Source organism: Neurospora tetraspora, assembly GCF_033439725.1.
Source record: "Neurospora tetraspora strain CBS 560.94 chromosome Unknown B0H65scaffold_5, whole genome shotgun sequence".
Taxonomy (NCBI): domain Eukaryota; kingdom Fungi; phylum Ascomycota; class Sordariomycetes; order Sordariales; family Sordariaceae; genus Neurospora; species Neurospora tetraspora.
Genome location: NW_026944387.1, coordinates 2,463,708 through 2,481,444, shown reverse-complemented (window position 1 = coordinate 2,481,444; position 17,737 = coordinate 2,463,708). Strand labels below are relative to the sequence as shown.

The 17,737-nt window shown below is 52.0% G+C and overlaps 4 protein-coding genes across 4 annotated transcripts; all 4 read right to left on the bottom strand.

Moving 5' to 3' along the window:
• Positions 1-4,575: 4,575 nt before the first annotated feature.
• Positions 4,576-5,947, bottom strand: B0H65DRAFT_469595 (ribosomal protein L18e/L15P). The gene is made up of 4 exons (XM_062827019.1): positions 5,855-5,947; positions 5,375-5,479; positions 4,937-5,304; positions 4,576-4,881 (listed from the first exon to the last, which is right to left on the bottom strand). The coding sequence occupies exons 1-4, from the start codon at positions 5,856-5,858 to the stop codon at positions 4,804-4,806; spliced, it is 555 nt and encodes a 184-aa protein (XP_062680665.1). The 5' UTR covers positions 5,859-5,947; the 3' UTR covers positions 4,576-4,803.
• A 693-nt stretch (positions 5,948-6,640) lies between these two features.
• B0H65DRAFT_232429 (mitochondrial carrier domain-containing protein) lies at positions 6,641-8,467 on the bottom strand. The gene is made up of 4 exons (XM_062822203.1): positions 8,170-8,467; positions 7,368-7,997; positions 7,174-7,310; positions 6,641-7,123 (listed from the first exon to the last, which is right to left on the bottom strand). Exons 1-4 carry the CDS (start codon positions 8,176-8,178, stop codon positions 6,883-6,885), a joined length of 1,017 nt encoding a protein of 338 aa, XP_062680664.1. The 5' UTR covers positions 8,179-8,467; the 3' UTR covers positions 6,641-6,882.
• A 2,891-nt stretch (positions 8,468-11,358) lies between these two features.
• Positions 11,359-13,238, bottom strand: B0H65DRAFT_469581 (RNA-binding domain-containing protein). The gene is made up of 6 exons (XM_062827018.1): positions 12,808-13,238; positions 12,276-12,332; positions 12,109-12,208; positions 11,819-12,039; positions 11,474-11,760; positions 11,359-11,381 (listed from the first exon to the last, which is right to left on the bottom strand). Exons 1-5 carry the CDS (start codon positions 12,888-12,890, stop codon positions 11,658-11,660), a joined length of 564 nt encoding a protein of 187 aa, XP_062680663.1. The 5' UTR covers positions 12,891-13,238; the 3' UTR covers positions 11,359-11,381; positions 11,474-11,657.
• Positions 13,239-13,725: 487 nt separating this feature from the next.
• B0H65DRAFT_509878 (MBOAT, membrane-bound O-acyltransferase family-domain-containing protein) lies at positions 13,726-15,477 on the bottom strand (the record flags this gene model as incomplete). The annotated part of the gene is made up of 2 exons (XM_062828353.1): positions 13,726-13,845; positions 13,903-15,477. 2 exons carry the CDS (start codon positions 15,475-15,477, stop codon positions 13,726-13,728), a joined length of 1,695 nt encoding a protein of 564 aa, XP_062680662.1.
• Between the last annotated feature and the right edge of the window lie 2,260 nt (positions 15,478-17,737).

Here is a 17,737-nt window from a genome sequence, read left to right as displayed (position 1 = left end):
TCCAGAGCCAGAGCCCCGGACACTGCCGCAAGCCCGACCACCCTCAGCTTCAGATTGAGACTCTGCGTGCGCTCCGGCATACGCAGAAGAAGTATTTCTATCCGCGTTTTGTTCATCCCACTGATGTCAAAGAAGAACCGCCTACTCCCGCTGAAAAGAGGCAAATCAAAAAGCTGAGAAGGCGCAGGGAGGAGACTTACCACGAAATGGAGAGACACACGAACAGGAAACTCATGCCGCTTTCCGCGCATGTTACCTGTGGTGATTGCAGGCTTTTGAACGGATACAAAGAGTACTTGATCTTCGCGGACAAGGAAAAGAGGAAATTTGTCAAGGGGGGCGTGCTCTGGGGCAGTGTCAACGCGAGGTTGCTAGAATGGCAACAGACCAACAAGAGGGCGCCCGCTCTTCTTCCTGAGTTCGAGAAGGACGTCTGGGATCAGTTCAGGATGCGCGCCAACGTCGACGCTTGTTTCCGCACCATCCATCAGTTCAAGCTTTACCGCGCAGAAAAGCTGATAGACAGATTTTCCTCACTCGGCAACTGTGACCCCAACCTCTATCCCGAATGCAGCAGGGAAAAAGCCAAGAAAATCATGCTGAAGACTGTTGAACATAGAATCAGTTCCGCGGTGAGATATAATCAGCCAGCAGCGGTCCTGATGTTCTGTCAGAAGTTTCGCATCATGCATGACCACGGCTATTTCAGGGATACGCGCCTTGATGAGGTGGAGAGACACCGAAACTCGGACTTCCAGAGCAAACCATCCCCTTTGAGGCAGTGTTTTACTCGTCAGGTCCCCGAAACCGACCGCCGCTTGACTATTGTCGGACTTGTTGACCGGACGAGGACCCGTTCCACAAACACAGCGGGACAAGACGAAGTTGAAGCTGAGGCTTATCGACAGCGACGTGCTGCGGCTCAACGGCGACATGCTGAGTTCCTTCGACAACACGGTGAGGCGTGTGATGAACACGAGGCGGCCTTTCAACGAATGCTTGACGATCACAGGGCGGCCTTGCAACGAATCCTAAGAGACGATTTGGAACAACGGAAACAGGCTGAGTCTTCGGCCACCAACGGCCATGCGCATCAGGAACCTCCTTCGGCCACCTAGTCGCTGGACAAGGAAAAGATTCCCAAGGCAGGGTCTGACATTTCTGGAACTGTCAAGGTTCCCAACCTTTGGTTCGACTACTGGAACGGTGTCTTCGTTGCAAAGGGAGAAGACTCGGACGCGACAGCTCCTGCAGCAGTCAGTGAAGATGACATTAACAATCTGGCCAACGACGTCGAAAACATCTGTTTGAACACGAATGCTGCTCTGAAAACCCCGGTGGAGAAAAGAAACGACTCTCCTACTGAACGATCCGGCGATGACGAACCAAAGACCACTCCTCCTCCTGAGGTAACAAAGCGAAGGGAGGATGGATGGAAGGACTCAGAGTCAGACCCTGTTCAAAGAGGCAAAAAGAAGACCGAGATATCGCAGGAGTTTGACTTTCCTGGACAATTGACCGACGATGACGAACCAAATACCAGTCCTCCTAAGGCAACAAAGCGAAGGAAGGATGGATGGGTGGATTCCGAGTCAATTAGACCAGGAAGAAATCCGAGATTTCGGAGGCCCTGCATGTTTGTTTGACTGAGAACACGCTGGTGATGAAGGATTATTGGAATGTCTGAGCGGAGCGTAAATATCCGGAGGGTTGCCCATCTTGAGGAATTTCGAGTTGGGTGATGAATCTTGGGCTTGTTTCCGTCATTATGGATGTTTCTTGTGTCGAGTTTCGGGCCTCATGTGTTTGGACAGCGAAGTTCACTTTTTTTTTTTTTTTTTGCGCTGCCAGTTGGATTTTTTGATTTGATGTTGGGTACCAAGATAGCGCTTGTCAGTTGTCGGTGGTCAATACGGTTGACGGGCCGTTTCTTTCATGACATAGCGGAATATAGTTTGCTGATCAATGGTTTCGAACCCATATGTGCCAATTTTCCAATATGATGGCGTGCCATGATGAAGTGCTTAAGTGATTGAGTATAGTGTTTGCTTTGTGATGCGGAGACAAGAGATGACGTTGAAAAATGTATGAAGCAATGCGTGTTATATGACTAAGCGGATCGTGCTGGTCGCTTATTGTAATTAGTTATCGTACAAAGCGAACAGAAGCGATGAAGAAAAACTTCACAAATTGCATGCAAGTCTCCAAACAACGACTGCCATTCTATCCACTATCAACCACTCACGTCCTCATCAATTTGAAATTGACGACCAATTTTCGTATTTCTTCTTTTGTTGTTGGCCTCAAGAACTTCTTATCTACACGGCAGGATAATCATCGTCGTTTACCTCGATCATCCCCACCCATTCTCTTCCGACGCACACATCCATCAATCGTCAAGAATCTCACCCACCCAAAAAAAGGCCCAAGATGTTACCCCGACGATTACCACCCCATCTTCGCCTTCGCTCATCACCATTAACACCCATCCTTTCATCCACAACCAGGAGCGCCGCCATATCTCTCATCACCACCGCATCCCCCTCGCCCACTATCCCCTTAAACTCCCCTGCCCACCAAACCCCACTCAGATACTCCTCATCCTCAACCTCCCAGTGGAAAGCCCGCCAATCCACCGATTTCTACGCCCGCAGCGCGCGCACCGCCGGCCTCAAATCCCGCGCCGCCTTCAAACTCCTCGAAATCAACAAAAAATACCGCCTCTTCCGCCGCAATTCTTCTCAGGTAGTCGTCGACCTCGGTTTCGCTCCCGGCTCCTGGTCGCAGGTGGCGCTCGACCTCACAAAACCGGATGGAAAAGTGGTGGGCATCGATATCATCCCTGCCCAGCCGCCGAGGGGGGTTAGTTCGATTCAGGGGAATTTTTTGAGTGAGGGCGTGAGGGGGTTGGTGAAGGGATGGTTGAGGGAGGAGGAGGGGCGGGGGAGGGGGGAGCAACTAAGACGACAGAGGGAGGCTGAGGCGCTTAGGGAGGCTGAGGAGGTGAGGGAACGGGAGTTGGAGATGGAGGAACGGGGGGAGGTGGAGGTGGAGGAGGAGGTTAAGGATTCGGGCGAAGAAGTTGTGGGTGAAGGTGAAGGTGAGGCTGAGCAGAAGAAGAAGGACGGCAAGATGATGGACGAGGTTGTTGTTGCCGGGATGGAAAACTTGGAGATTAATGAAAAGGGAGAAGGGCAGAAACAGCAACAGCAACAGCAACAGCAACAGCAACAGCAACAGCAACAGCAACAGCAACAGCAACAGCAACAACAGAAGCAAGCAGAGAACCAAGAGATTTTCGCCGATCGACCGAGTTATATCGAGTTGGAGCGCATGGCAGTCCGAGAGGCACAAATGCAGCAGCAGCCTGAGGTTTTGGAGCAAGACCTAGACTCCGAGAATAAAGCGACCACCGCAGCCATCGTCGAAACAGAAAGACAAGCTGGCGAGGAAGAGGGTGCTGAGGAACTTGAAGAGGGACACCAAGAACAACAACAACCAAAGAAGAAAAAGCAACCCGAGCAAATGCGGTTGGTTGATGTGCGTCTTCTCTCTTTCCCTTTCCACCGTCTCCCGTCCCCCGTCCCCCGACCCCCGTCCTCATCACTCATTCATATCCTCACCCAAGAACTCACGAACTTTGGGAACACAAACTAACTACTAAACACTTACCATTACACACAAAAAAACAGGTAGTACTAAGCGACATGTCAGAACCCTGGCCCCAAACCTCCGGCTTCTCCATCAAGACTTTGAGTAACCCGTATAGCAGGATGATGAACACGAGCGGGATTTCGTTCAAGGACCACGCTGGTAGTATGGTATGTTGTTTTGATCGTTTTCATCCCTTTCCTTCATCCCCCATTTCTTCCCCCATTCCCCCCACTACCCCCCCCTTCCCATTAACAAATATCCATCCCTCATCTACCCTCTCCCAAGTCCCATCCCCATCCCCAACCGTTACTCAAACCTCAACCCTCCCTCCACCTTCGAAAAGAAACACTAATTAACACATCCCCTCTCTCTTTCCCCCCCTTCCCCAAAAAAACAGGATCTCTGCTACGCCGCTCTCTCATTCGCAAACGACACGCTCAAACCCGGCGGTCACTTCGTCTGCAAGTTCTACCAAGGGTCGGAGGACAAGAAGTTGGAGGGGATGCTTCGTCAGCTGTTTACCAAGGTGTATAGGGATAAGCCGGATAGTTCTAGGAGTGTAAGTCTCCATTTCCCTCCCCCTTCCCGGTTGCAGTTGTTTGGACAGGACAGGACAGGACAGGACAGGACTGTTCTTGGGTTATTATGGTTGAGAGGTAGCTGACGAGCTTGGACTTGGGTTATAGGAGTCAAAGGAGGCGTATTTTGTTGCGCTGAATAGGAGGGGGGATGTTATTTTGGAGGATATTCCTATTTGATGGATGATGGCGCTCTATTGTTGATCTAAGGCATTGTACGAGTAAAACGACGTTATCGGGAGAATAACTTGGGGGCAAAGACATTCACATCCGCATGTTGAAGACATTGTACATCAGATACCCAAACACATCAACATTCACAGCAATCACAAATATCAAATGGTTCTGGTTAAGACGTGGTGGTCATCAATTTCCTTGTCATGAACTGAAGGAATTTGCCCTATGATGTTTGCACGCCAGCCGCAGCCCGGAGTATTGCCCCATGCAAACCCAAATACGCGCAGCAAAAACAGCCAAGCATAGCCATTCTTGCCAGCAGTACAAGAGAGAGCAGCAAAAGATTCCCCACGCCTTGTACCAGAGGATGTCGCCAGGGGTATCTTTGCTCCGTTTAGACCTTGAAACCCTTGGATCTTCTGCGACCACGAGCCTTCTCGAACTTGCGGCCCTTGGAAGCGACGTAGGGCTTCTGTAATGGGTGTCAGTAATCTGTTTCCTCTTGATATGTGTATGATGCGACGTACCTTGTGCTTGTGGGGACCGAAGCCGAAGTGCTTGACGGCCTCGCGAGCGTTCTTGGGGCCACGGAGAAGGAGGGTGTTGGCACCGGTGGGCTTCTCAAGGGCGAGCTGGTCGAGGGTGATGGCCTGGCCACCGGCAGCCTCGATGCGAGCACGGGCAGTGGCGGTGAAGCGGAGGGCAGCAACCGCGACCTTGGGGACGGTCAGGAGACGGTTGTCATCGGTGACGGTACCGACAACAACGACGGTCTTCTTCTCGTTGCCGTTCTTGAGGTTGGCGGCAATGCGAGAGAGAGAGATGGGGGGACGGTTGATGCGGGACATGAACAACCGGCGGAGCACGACCTTGTTGAAGGCAGAGTCAGTGCGGCCTGGGGGGGAGCGCGGGTTAGTATGCTGTCGTGTGGCCTCAATAATCAGGGACAGGAATCATAAACTTACGGGCAAGGAAGCGGTAAAGCTTGACCAGGAGCTTCAAGTAGACATTGTCGCTCTTGGGGGCCTTGCGGTGAGTGGACCGCTCGTGGTGCTTGCGGAGATCGATACCTATTCGTCGCAAACAGACTCCCAGTCAGCCTTCAATGGTTCAGGTATGCTCAGACTGGCGTGCCATTGCTCGACCAAGTGCGCGGAGTACGTCCGTTGTTGTTCTTTTGCGCCTCGAAGCCTATCCGCATCAGACCGTCGTCCTCTTCATTCCCAGAGAGAGGGCGCGATCTGATTGATTGCGGTATGGCATCTATCGAGGGCGACAACAGGACCATCTCCAACGACCGGGAACGCAGGTGAAAATTGCCATGGTCGCAGATCGAAAAGTTTCTCAGTTTTTCAACGTCGAAAATCTCGTCCACTCGCACACAAAGGCTTCAAAGGAGGCCATTTCGGTGGCAGTTGTGATGGTGTTTTGTTGATTTTACGTACCCATCTTGGCGGCTGACTCTCGATTGTCGACTGAAATCGGGGGTTGTCAAATCCAGAAATCAAGCGGTGCCGCAAAATTCACAGAAAGTTTTTGGTGTCCAACCGCCGGCGGATTTGTGCGGGCGGTCACCAATGGCACAAATTGGGGTTGTGGGCCTGGAGGCGCCAGCTGGTAGAGGACTGGTCTGTGCGTGCAGCCAGAGCATGGCTCGTGCGCCTAGTCTGCCCACCCGTCACTTCCCTGTCACTTTGTTTGTTTTCCCCTTTTGCGGGACGTTCCGTCATTTGTCGTCCCTTCTGTCTGTACCAAGTTCAGCTGTCACCACTGACCAGTCTCAACTCCAGTTATCCACGAACATCGAGGAAAGTCACAACAATTGTTGGAAAGACACTCGGTAGTATTTTTTATCTACTTGTGCTTTACGTAACGAGTGTGCTCTTGTGGCTTTTCTCTATCGCTAACCTTTCCCAAGACGCCCCGCTCTGGCTACTTAACTCCTTCCCCTTGTCAGTGTATCTTCAGCTGAGTATAACACATGCCTGAGTACTTTTGCTGTGCTTTTCCCAATTACTGTTATCCGAGAAGCAAAATGGCCTTTCATGCAATAAAAACGAGCTCCGATGCAAGCAAAACAAGAAGAAAACACAGAAAACACAATTCAACACTCTGCTTTATTTGACTGCTCTTGACAGACACTTGCCCGGTTGAAGCCATGTCTAGTTGTTCGATAAGAACCCGCCGTCATCACTTGATGTATGAGTGCTTCAAGTTCCTTCAACACCATTCCGACCCGTGAACTCACAGGTTGACTTGCGCTGGTTGATTAAAGTGTAGTATGAGTTGGTAAAACGGACTATCACCAATTATGTGCGAATGGAAGGCAGAAGTCGATGCGTGATGAAACGTAGGGCTCTATGTGTTGCCCCTCTATTATTGACTTCTAACGTCTTTTGTTATTTCCGTAGCTGGCGCTCGGTGGTCGAAGACCTTCGTCGGATTTGTCGGGTTGAATTCAAGCTCATGGCGATTATTGCAAGAGCTTGGTCTCCTCGGGCTTCAGGCCCACGAGGAAATCACGGCACACCTCGTAACTCAGCCAGCTCGATGCCATGCTAGGAGCCACCTTGAGCAAGTTGGGTACTATCCCCTTGTACAAGCCGCGCACGCCTTCCTCTGTGACGATGACGCGCACGGCGTCGAAGATACCCTTGTACTGGTAGCCCATACCAGACATGGTGTTGATCTGGAAGCGACGGCGCAACACATCACTATTCTTGGTCAGTCGCATGCATAAACCTCATAGAAAATCTGGACTTACAAAGGATAGGTGCAGGTCTGGGCCACCGCACCGGAAATCGCACCAGCGAGCAGCTTCCTGACGGCACTAGGGTTCTGCTCGCCGTCCAAGGTAAGGTATTGGCGCACGTGCTCGTAGACCATGAAGTTCAGGCCGACCTATTGCCCTCAGTCAGCATATACGGATTGCCTTGACACATGCCAAGTTGAACTTACGTAAGGAGCAACACCGGCGACAGTGGGAACGATTCCTCGATAGAGTGCCGGGAATCCGCCCTCGGTCCTGTACATCTTGACCAGAGTTTCCCACATGCCGGGCATTTTGCGTGACCTTTCACCGAGCTCCGCGAAGGAAGCAGTCTGGATGGACAATCTTGTCCTGACGATGTCGAGCGGGTAGGTGAAGGTAACAGAGGTGATGCCGGCAAGACCACCGCATGTCAGCCTGGACAGAGGTGTGAGAGAGTCGCCGGGATGCCTCTCAAAGATGTTCCTCTTGTAAAAGTTGTAGCTGCCAAACTGCACCGCCGAGTATGGCACGATACGGATGCAATTGGTACCGTTACCGGCCATGAAGCCCCTCCAGCCTTCCTCCCTCCACATCTTGGCCAGCGCCTTGCCCACACTAAGCTTGTACGCTTCGCGACCGTTGCTTTGGATCTGGTAGAGGATTTTTAGGCGCTCCAGAGGTGAGACTACCGTTCGGGATACGGCTCCGGCGACACCGCCGGCGCAAAAGGCAGCCACGGTAGGCTGAGAAACTGCGGATCGGAACTGGTCGGCGGCGCTCATTTTCTCGACAGTTGGTATGGGTAGAGGCGAGGGTGCGCCGCTAGCGCTTGGCGTCTGAAGGAGGAGAAGTCAGCAAAAGGTAAAAAGACAGTGACATGCAAGCAAGCGCCAACGTTCGCGGTCTCGGCTTGTAACGGGAAAACAATAGTAGAAGCACACTAAGCCGTGGCGCAAAGGTTATGGACCATGCGGCGTGTACAGATGGCCGAGAAGGGGGTGAACATACCGCGGACATTCTGAGGACTTTGTGAGAGGGGCTACCTCTTGGACTCGGGTTGGTGAGAAGTTATCGCGAAGTTCGATATGTCGCTGCTCAGGGGCGCAGGGCGCATGCGCAAGGTGGATGTGTCCTTTGGATGATCGCAAATATGGCGCCAAGAACAATGACGCAGGGTTTGTTGACTCGCGGTTATATAGCTGACTCGCGGTTATATAGCTGAAGGTGCAGCTCCCGTCGGTGAAAGGGTATCTCGTTGCAAAAGGTATTGCTATACCGCTGGTAGAAAGGTGAGTCGTCTTGGTGAGAGGTTCTCGTCGTGGTGATGGGAGAGTGAAAAATCGCAGGACGGAAGTTTTGTTCGGCTTTTGCTGGATCGGACTGGGGGGGTTGAGCGTTGTTCTCGGTAAAGCCAATCTAGGGGTTCCCGTCGCACCGGGATTATCTTATGTCGGATGGAAGGCTAGTAGACAGTGTGTGTAAAAGAATTAAAAGATGCGCGTTAAGTTCTTCGTTAATATACGGTAAGAGGCGCAACCTAACCAAGTTCTGTGACACAAGAAGAAGACTGGACGCAGGCAAAAAGGAAGGGAAGCTTCAGAAGGGAAAGGGTATAAAAAGGAGAGTCGGGAAGTTGTCAACAAGAAAAGGATCGGTCGGGTTCCGGGCCCAGTGACGGGAGCGAGAGATGCGGAGCTTTTCCTTTGGACTGCTCCTTCTGGAAGAAGTGAATGAATGAAATCCAGGGCGGGACCGAGTGAACGGCTTGTGGGGTTCCGTTGGGTGGATTTTCGATCCCGAATGACGAAAATTCCCAGCAATGCAACTGGAAAGCCATTGGAGCCGACAGCCGCGAGACCTATGCCTGCCAAGCCCTGCCAGCAGCGTGAGCAGGCACAAAGTCATTCCTTCCCGTCCCGTTCCAGCAGTGAATGGTTGCCCTGTCGTCGTCCTGTTATGCCTGTCATCTTGTCTTGCTGCCAATGTCTGAGCGTGGGTTTGAAGTTCTCGAACTTCAATGCTTTGTTTGACTTGTGATTTGCTGGCCAGCTGGCGCATTGTTTCTTCGATTTCATGTTTCCATCTGTCCACCCCTTTCCACAAACTCCAAATGAGAACAACAACCTTGACCCATCCAGACAGATCCAGCTGATCTCACAAAACCCCTTGGCTTGACCGTTTTTGAGGTCACCTGACCGCCCTTGACTAAGTCACTAAGGGTCCAGTGCTACGACAAAGGGAGACACTACGCCAAAATAGGACAAAATCGAGGATCACCCGTTCGGTTATGCCTTCTAGCCCTACGTTTGCTACGCTAGCTGGCTAGCAAACCTTACCGTTGCTCACCTACCCTTGACAACCTTCACCTTGACAACGTGTTGGGATATGTCCAAAGTGAGTGACTGGACAAGAACGAGCTGACAACGTACCTACGCCTCACTCACTACTTAGCACTTCAATGATACGCCGATACGGTATCTAGCAGACCACAAACGGGCAGCAGCAGTATGAGTTTGTTGTACCTGAGCAAGCACGACATACAACTCACGCACCTCCCAGAGAGCTCATGTGATGTAACCGCAGTGTAGATCAGACATAAGAGATAGGGAAAACGGCATGGCCTGCCTTGCATAGTATCTTTTTAACTTCGTTTTTATAGACCTCGAGGCTATCATGTAACTGGCACAACGGGGTTAGGTTGGTGTTCTCTTGATGAAAATAAGGATGCGTATATGAAGTTCACAAACAACTCTGGCAATGATATGATCAACATCCATCAAGGGGGTAGATATGTTTCTGTACTTGTCTCGCTTGTCTGACTTTGCCAGTACCTTGCCTAGGACTGGGATCACGACTGCGGCGATCCGGATAATCCGACTGTGTTCGATTCCAATCCGACTGTGCGGGCGCCATACAAAGTCGGAGGTCAGCCATGCCAAGACCACCGGAACTCCCAAGCTTGGCATCGACTTCGCGCGCGCGCAATCACCACCAAATGCAATCACCAAATGCTCTTCAAACTATCGACCACAACGGTGCCAAATCATCTTCTTTTCAAACACGGATTTCTCATTCACACGCGGGGGCCTCTCACCGGCCCCCTGCACCCGGAACTAATCCTAACACCTAACCCTAACCGCTAACCTTAATACTAATCTTAGGGTCAAAAGTAGGGTAACTTACATACCTTAGCCCCGCACAGTCGGATTGGAATCGAACACAGTCGGATTATCCGCCTCGCGACTGCAGATGCCAATGTTCCCAATTCGCCAACCAGCCAATCTCCTTTGCAGCTTTTACTCGGCTTCCAACGGAGATGCAAGATATCACGATTCAGATCCAGATCCAGATCGGGAATTCTTTAGCTCGGGCCATTTAGTACTGATAGGTACGGGGTAACGACTGCCCGAACCATTCTTCCCTAACGGTGGGAATACATGGCATCTTCTTAACTTAGTTGAGTTCTGCATGGTAGAAGTGCCTTTGGTTTTCCAAACACGTAAGCCGATATGTGATATGTGTCTCTTGGGGAAATGTCACGATACATGCTGGATCATCTAGACTGTGGATGAGTAAACCAGTTTGACTCTAGATACACAAGAACACCTAGTATCACAACGGCCACCGGAGTAAAAGAGTCCGAGTACTGTACATCCCCAACTGTGAAAAAAAAGACAAAAAGCAAGACCTGATCACCCGTCATACAGTTCGCTCATCCGCCTCTTCACATAAGTCTGCCCGTGGAACCCGATTCACCTCAGTAGCCCCTACCATTTACTACCTAAACAGCTGCTCTAGCTACTTTTCTGTTGAGAGATAAAAAAAAAGACGAAAACAACTAAGGAAATAAAAACAACTAGGCCACCGGTGACCAAGACCAAGAGCCCCTTTCTGCCCGCCCCTTGAGGGATCACCCGATATATTTGTTTTGTGTTCCCCCCTTTCCGGACTTGCCAAGACATGAAGTAAAGCCTTGGAAGTCATGACCTTTATATCGGCCAACAACAGCCGTTTGTTACGTCTTTTGACAGGTCATGGACCATGGATCCATACCAGCAGTGTGCCATCGTATAAAAGGGTCGTCCTTCCGGATTTTATGGAACCCGAACGGTCGAAATGGCGAGTGTGGTTTTCAATAGGACCCGATCGACCGCTTCGTCTCGATTCTAGAGTTGAGAAAACGGGCAGGAGGCGTCATATAACCAGCACGCCAAATGCAGCTGCCCAGGAAAGAGGGCCCGACATCAGCATGCCCACCACACACAGAAACAAAGGAAATCACGAAACCACGGTAACAGTTGGCGTTTCTTACAACATGCCAACACAGCAGGCGGGGCTTGGGTGACTGGCGCCCAAACCGGAGGGACCCCGCGCCGCGAGTGGGGTGATCTGTTTACTCGGCAACATCGAGGTCGTCGTGGGCAGGCCTTTCGGGGCTATCGATGGCTGCAGAGGGATAGGTCGTCAGATCATGGTCGTGCACGGGGGTTGCTCGCTCAAAGGGTGTACGTACCCTTTCTGTCGTCACCGTTGGTGCCGTTCTCGCGACGATCACGGTCCTCGCGGTCGCGGTCGTCCTTAACATCGCGCTCACGCTCACTAGAGGAATGTCAGCATCGGGCACAAAACTTGATGCAAGAGGTCAAGGGCCACCTACCGCTCAGGGCTGCGAGAGCGGTCACGAGTATCGCGGCGATCACGGTCGTAGTCACGGTCGCGGTCGCGGTCACGACGATCATCCTTCCTAGGGGAGTAATCTCTGGTGCTGCGCCTGGGGCTAGGAGAGCGGCGACGGGGGGAGCGGTCGCGGCCACGAGGACCACGCTCACGATCGCTGCGGTCAAAGCGCCAAGAAGCGGAGGGAGGAGTGCGAGCCCACTATAGTTGGAATTAGCAATCAGCCTATCATGAGCTTGGGTCTGTCGTGGCAGGAAAAGGTGAACTGACCTCGATCTTCAGAATGTCATCGCGGCCAATGCGCTTGTTGTGCATATCATGGTACGCGTCATCGGCATCCCGACGGTCCTCGTACTCAACGAAAGCGAAACTTTGAAGCTTGCCGTTAGCTCCAACTCGGTTCCATCACTGGGGAGGGATAAGTAATGGTAACATACAGTCTGCTGCTGGCACTGCGGGGAGCAGGAATATCGCAGCGCACAAGACGACCGTAGCTATGATATTCGTCAGTACTCGGGACCAACGTAGAATGATTCGTTCCGTAGAGATGGTGATGCCGTTTCGCAGAGGCGCGCGATCGAGCTCGAGAGGTTCCGCCAAAATCGACGGGCGACTCGCCCGACGTGGGGGGAATGGTACGTGTAGGCGCCGACCGCTCGGTGAGAGAAGGGGATGGTTCGAGGGCGTGGGCGTCGAAATGACAACGAGGTTACCTCGAGCGGATCATGATGCGCAGTGGACATAGCGAAGAGCGGCGGGAGAGACGGACAGGAGATAGGAGACTGTCGCAAGAAGGGCGAAGACGAAGACGGAGAGGGTTCGGAGGGGGGTTCGACGACGGGGGCGGGAGAGATGGAGGAGAGGACGGGGCGGGATGGGGAGGGCGAGGGCGGATCTCGGACAGGAACCGTACTCGAAGGTGGTGATCGAGTCATCGCCGTTGTAGTGATTGCTTTCTAGATAACGTACCGCTCGAACTCGTAGGCTAGGTCGCGTGCGCGGGTGCCGTGGCTGAACCCGGTCACGTAGAGAGTGGTGCCGTTGCGAGACATGGTGAGAATCGATTGCCGTGCGCGATTCGCGGTCGCGGTCGATGATGACAGATGGCAGGCCTAAGAGAGTAAATGCTAGATGAGTGTGTTTGTCCGAGAGTCCGACGCGCGGATATAAGGCAAGGTAGAGTTGCAAATGGAAAAAGGCGACGAATGGATAAGCAGCAATGGAAGTGGGATGGGGGGAAGGAGGTGGTGGTGGAAAGAGGAGACGGGACACACCGTTGGGGAGGTGAAGGGGAGAACTGATTTAGGTGAGAAGGGAAGCGAAGCAGCGGGAAGCGGAAGTGGAAGGGGAACCTCGAACCTGAAAATGGAGTTGGAAATTTGGATGTCGCTGGAGCACAGTGGAAAATCCGCTGAAAACGCCTTCACTCGTCGCCCGGGAACGGCAGGCTTCGAGGCAGGGAACCCGGACGCAGAAGGCGGTAAGGCGATGGACCCACCTCGAAATGACGTATGATTGGTGTATCGCCCGTGTGATTGGCAGCCGTGTCGCTACAGTACTGTAGTGTACGCACCAACAGCCTTGACACTAACAATTTCCTCAGGGCGGCAGGGTCCAATATTTCCACATGCCTTCCCGTCTCCCGTCTCGGCTCCCGTCTCTCCCTTTTGTTGATCTTCAATCCCCCAGTCACCAGTCAACAACACCAACGCCAACAAGGTCACAACCACAGTACAAACATCTTCAACACGAACATAGGATTAGAACTTTCGAATGGCGTTGTATTCCTTCAGAACCAGATATCCAAGCTATCCAAATGCATATGTCAACTATGCCACGCCTCCCTTTATCAAACGCCGACGTCGTCAGATATTCCCCAAGCTAGAGTTACAGAATCAAATACAAGCTGCAAAGGATACTCGGGCCCGTAAAGATGCCCAGCCAAAAGAAAACATTCCCCAATGTCTTCCTGTTCCGCATCCACTTTGTCCTGCTCATACTCACAAGCTGTCCAGAACCGTTAGCATGCTGTCAGTCAACGCATGTAGGGATATAGAAACTTACCGGCAACTGGAACATCTGCAAAAAGAGCAAATAGCCTCTCAGTTTCTTAAAGATGCACCACATGACTAGCTCATGGACACATGCCGACAAGAAGAAAGTGATGAGCGTGGCCGTGTGCTTGTCGACCTTCATGGCCGAGATGGAGCTGTGGTACACATGTCTCAACAAGAAGTTATGCACCGGTCGGTTCCAATCCCTCGCGAACTGATCCCACGACACGCAGTTCCACCAGGCATCATAGAAGCTTCGGTCGGCGAACTTGGTCAGCTCCGCCACAAAGTTGAGGATCGTCTCCCAGATGAGATACCACGACAGCAGATACTCCATCATGAAGGGGAAGATCAAGTCGGCCAACATCCAGGGGAAGTATCGGAACCGCTCGTTCAACGGCATCCCCATCTCTTTCATCCTGACCGTCTCCATGACCACGGGGTAGATGAAAGCCTGCGAGATCATGATCATGACGAAAATGACTCCGAAACAGGCCACCATCTTCTCGGCAGCATAGTACCAGTTGATGGACTCGGACCGCGGATACTCGAGCTCGTACACCAGCGTCGGCAGCACGATGAACTCGTAATGGTTGGCCAGCGTAAGGTTATTCGGATACACCCTCTTGTCGTCCGTCGCCTTGCCTCTCAGCTCATCCGTCATGGCGTCCACTTCCCATTTCAGCGCCCTCTCAAAAACATGGACCTGCTCCTCATTCAACGGCTCGCGCGAGTCAATCGCCGCGACAATCTTGTCCATATCATCTTCTTCCTGAGTATCAGCCCCTTGCTGCGCAGCAATCGACATCCTTCTCCTCTCCTTATACTCCTGCGCCGACGGCACTCTCGACAGATGCTCTGTCGACAAGTCTCTCGGCAGCAGCGGGAACGGCTCCGTCCAGCTCCTGTCCGGATCATGCTTGGCAACCACCTCCACATGCTCAAGCTCCTTCAGCTTTCCCAGCAACAGCTGCCGCTTCTTCCACACCGACGCCAGATACCCGTTATAAAACGCGTAACTATGCATCTTCATCAACATGACCATACCATGCATCACGAAAAAAACGGTATGCGTCCACGGCCAGTCCCTCACCAGGGGGAAACCCACAACACCAGCCACGAACAAACACTGCCAGATATTCTGCAACACCCACCCCTCTTTATCCCAATCGACCACGCCCCGACGAACAAGACGCTGCAGAATCCAAGAAAAGCCAGTGGAGAAACACATGACCCCGTCGGCGATGAGCAAGACCACCAAGTCCCGGTGGAACATGATTTTCAGGATTTCGTTCCGACCCAGTGGGTTGCCGTGCTGCCGCCAGTTCTCGGCGCCGATCTTGATGACGAAGAGCGAGATGCCGAGCCAGAAGAGGGTGAAGAAGCCGTGGAAGGGCGAGGAGGCTGCCAGGGCGTTTTGGCGGTCGAAGGTGGAGAAGTTGCGGGTGAAGACTAGGTCGGAGAATTTGCCTCTTCTTTTTGTTCGTTTGGTGTGGGCGTGGTGGTGGTCGGTTGATTCCGTTGCTGATGCTGATAAGTGATGTATGGACGTGGTGGGAGAAGAAGAAGACTCGGAGGAGGACATCCCTTCTATCCGCTGGCATTGCTTTTCAATAGCTGTCAAAAGCGAGTTGTGGATGTCTGTCGTTGAGGGGGTGGTGGTTCCGACGTGGATGGTTGGTCGTACTGGTATTGGTACTGGTTTTAACGCTTTCCCGTTGCCGCTTTCCTTCCCCCTCCCCTCTGCTGCTGAGACAGCAGCGTCCTCGTCACTACCAGACAACGGTTGCATAGTATCCATCGTCACGGTAAGCGAAAACGCCGTCGCCGGTTCCCCCGCCGCGGTTGATGAACTTCTCTCATCCACATCTCCGTTCTCATCCCGCTGAACCATTGCGTCGGGAGAAATGGTAAGGTCGTCGTAGTCTTCGATTGCTGGACTTTTTGTTCCGGACGATGATGATGATGATGATGATGATGATGATGATGATCTTGAACCAAGATCATTCCTTGTTGCTGCTGCTGCTTTCTCATTTGGCGGTCCGGTCCGGCTGCTGGCGCTGCTGTCTAATGGAGAAATTCCTCCGTCACCATCACTCTCCTCTTCTTGAGATAAATGTGGACTCTGATCAGGCGTTGGCAAAAAGAAGAAGGGCCGCTCGACAAGCATGTTTTTGGGTTTGCCGTTGGTGGTAAAGATGTTGTTTGATGTTGGTGATGAAGCTGATGATGATGATGGCTTGATAGATGGGCGTTTTGTTCGCGCTTTGAGGTGCCCGATTGGCGTTGGCACTGCTGGTACTGGCGCCGGGTAGCTGCTGGATGTGAATTCCATGGTTTCCATGGGTTTTGGGGAACTGGCGTTGGGTTGGTGGTGGGTTGTTCCAGAGTTATGGCCTCTTGTCGTCAGTCGCTTTCGTGACTTTTCGAGGACCAGATATGATCAAGTTGATTTCGAAGTATCGGTGAAAGATTTCCTCCTTCAGAAGAGAGGTCCGGATATAGAGAAAGTTCAAAAAGAACAATATGGTCCCCTTTGAATTGTGGATCCCCAGCGGATCGAAGTCGCACGGATAGCCGCGTGATATCGAAACGTTTCTTGCAGGGCAATCCTAATCTCGGTGATGGCAGCAATACTGTACCTCGAAAGGTGGTGTGGATATGCCGGTCGTTGTCGGTTGGTATACCATTAAGGTCGGTGTGATGTATCATTGGACCTTGAAGGGACAGTAAGAAAGAATAAAAGGCCAGGGTACTGTATCCAAAAGACTCTTATAAGAGAGATGAAGAGAGCGATCCTTCGTTCGGGAAAGACGTCAATCACATTCAAGAGAAACAAGATTTGCCCAATTAGAAAACCACAAGTGCCCAGTTCCGTCCAACTCCGGATCAAGCGGATCCTTTCTTTACACAAGCGGGCGGGCGGGACGAACGGGATGGGATCGACGGACTTTTTGTCAAAGAAGAGATGAACGGGTTATGGTATAGTACTGTATGTAAGTGATACTGCATTTGCTTGTGACTTTTGACTATTTGCGGCGCGGTGCGGCGGCGCGGAGACGGCGACGGCAAAGATGCGGAGCAGATCTCCTGATTCAATGAAAAGTCTAGATCCAAAGCTCCGTTCTCGCTTTCTCAGGGCCGAGTTGCGAAATGCCGTCCGTCCACCCCTCCTTCTCCCGGATTGGTCCCTCCCGTACGGTGTTATTTAACCAAAACGGAACAAAGGGAAGACAACAAGACGCTCGACAAGTTTCCTTCTGAATGGCTGAGTGGTGATGTATGTTCAAAATTCCTTTGAACAAAGCAACTATTCCTTACAAACATACCAGTTTGAACCCTTCAAACATACTAACATTGGGAACTTTCAAGAATCCACAAAACCCAACGCCATGACGCCGTCAATGATTCAGGCAAAGGTCCCGCTCGTTCGGTGCATGGAAGCTCGCGAATGGGGTCTGTGGAGTACCAGGGGGAGAGGGAAGTGGAGGAAATGACATATGCAGGGCCTGGCCTGGGAAAGTCGGATGAACCGGAGATATATCTCCAAGTTCAATAGGGCTGAAGTTGCCACCGCGCCTCAACTTAGTCGGGCTTTATTGGCTTGGGATTTGCAGGTTGTGTAACCAAACAGCTGACGGTTCGGAGTTGTATGGCGGCAGTTGGACTTCTTTGGGATGTGCAGTATCGCGAATTTAGTAGGTACCTGAAGACGAATGTGCATTCAATGTCATACGGCTTGCAGTGGTGAGGTGTTGGCTTCAAGAGGAAAATAAACATTCGTAAAGGCCATTCGCCAGTTCAACTTTTTAGTCCATCGCCCTGTCAAGGGTGTATCTTTATAT

What these genes read in the sequence shown, in the direction of transcription:
- B0H65DRAFT_469595 (XM_062827019.1), bottom strand. An exon ending in GCTTTACCGCTTCCTTGCCC is followed by an intron (nt 5,305 to 5,374) that starts GTAAGTTTATGA and finishes GCTCCCCCCCAG; the next exon opens with GCCGCACTGACTCTGCCTTC. An exon ending in TCGGTCCCCACAAGCACAAG is followed by an intron (nt 4,882 to 4,936) that starts GTACGTCGCATC and finishes CACCCATTACAG; the next exon opens with AAGCCCTACGTCGCTTCCAA.
- B0H65DRAFT_232429 (XM_062822203.1), bottom strand. An exon ending in TCGCCGGTGTTGCTCCTTAC is followed by an intron (nt 7,311 to 7,367) that starts GTAAGTTCAACT and finishes TGAGGGCAATAG; the next exon opens with GTCGGCCTGAACTTCATGGT. An exon ending in CAGACCTGCACCTATCCTTT is followed by an intron (nt 7,124 to 7,173) that starts GTAAGTCCAGAT and finishes GACCAAGAATAG; the next exon opens with TGATGTGTTGCGCCGTCGCT.
- B0H65DRAFT_469581 (XM_062827018.1), bottom strand. Translation starts at nt 12,890, where the DNA reads ATGTCTCGCAACGGCACCACTCTCTACGTGACCGGGTTCAGCCACGGC. An exon ending in ATGACATTCTGAAGATCGAG is followed by an intron (nt 12,040 to 12,108) that starts GTCAGTTCACCT and finishes TTCCAACTATAG; the next exon opens with TGGGCTCGCACTCCTCCCTC. An exon ending in CGCTCTCGCAGCCCTGAGCG is followed by an intron (nt 11,761 to 11,818) that starts GTAGGTGGCCCT and finishes ACATTCCTCTAG; the next exon opens with TGAGCGTGAGCGCGATGTTA.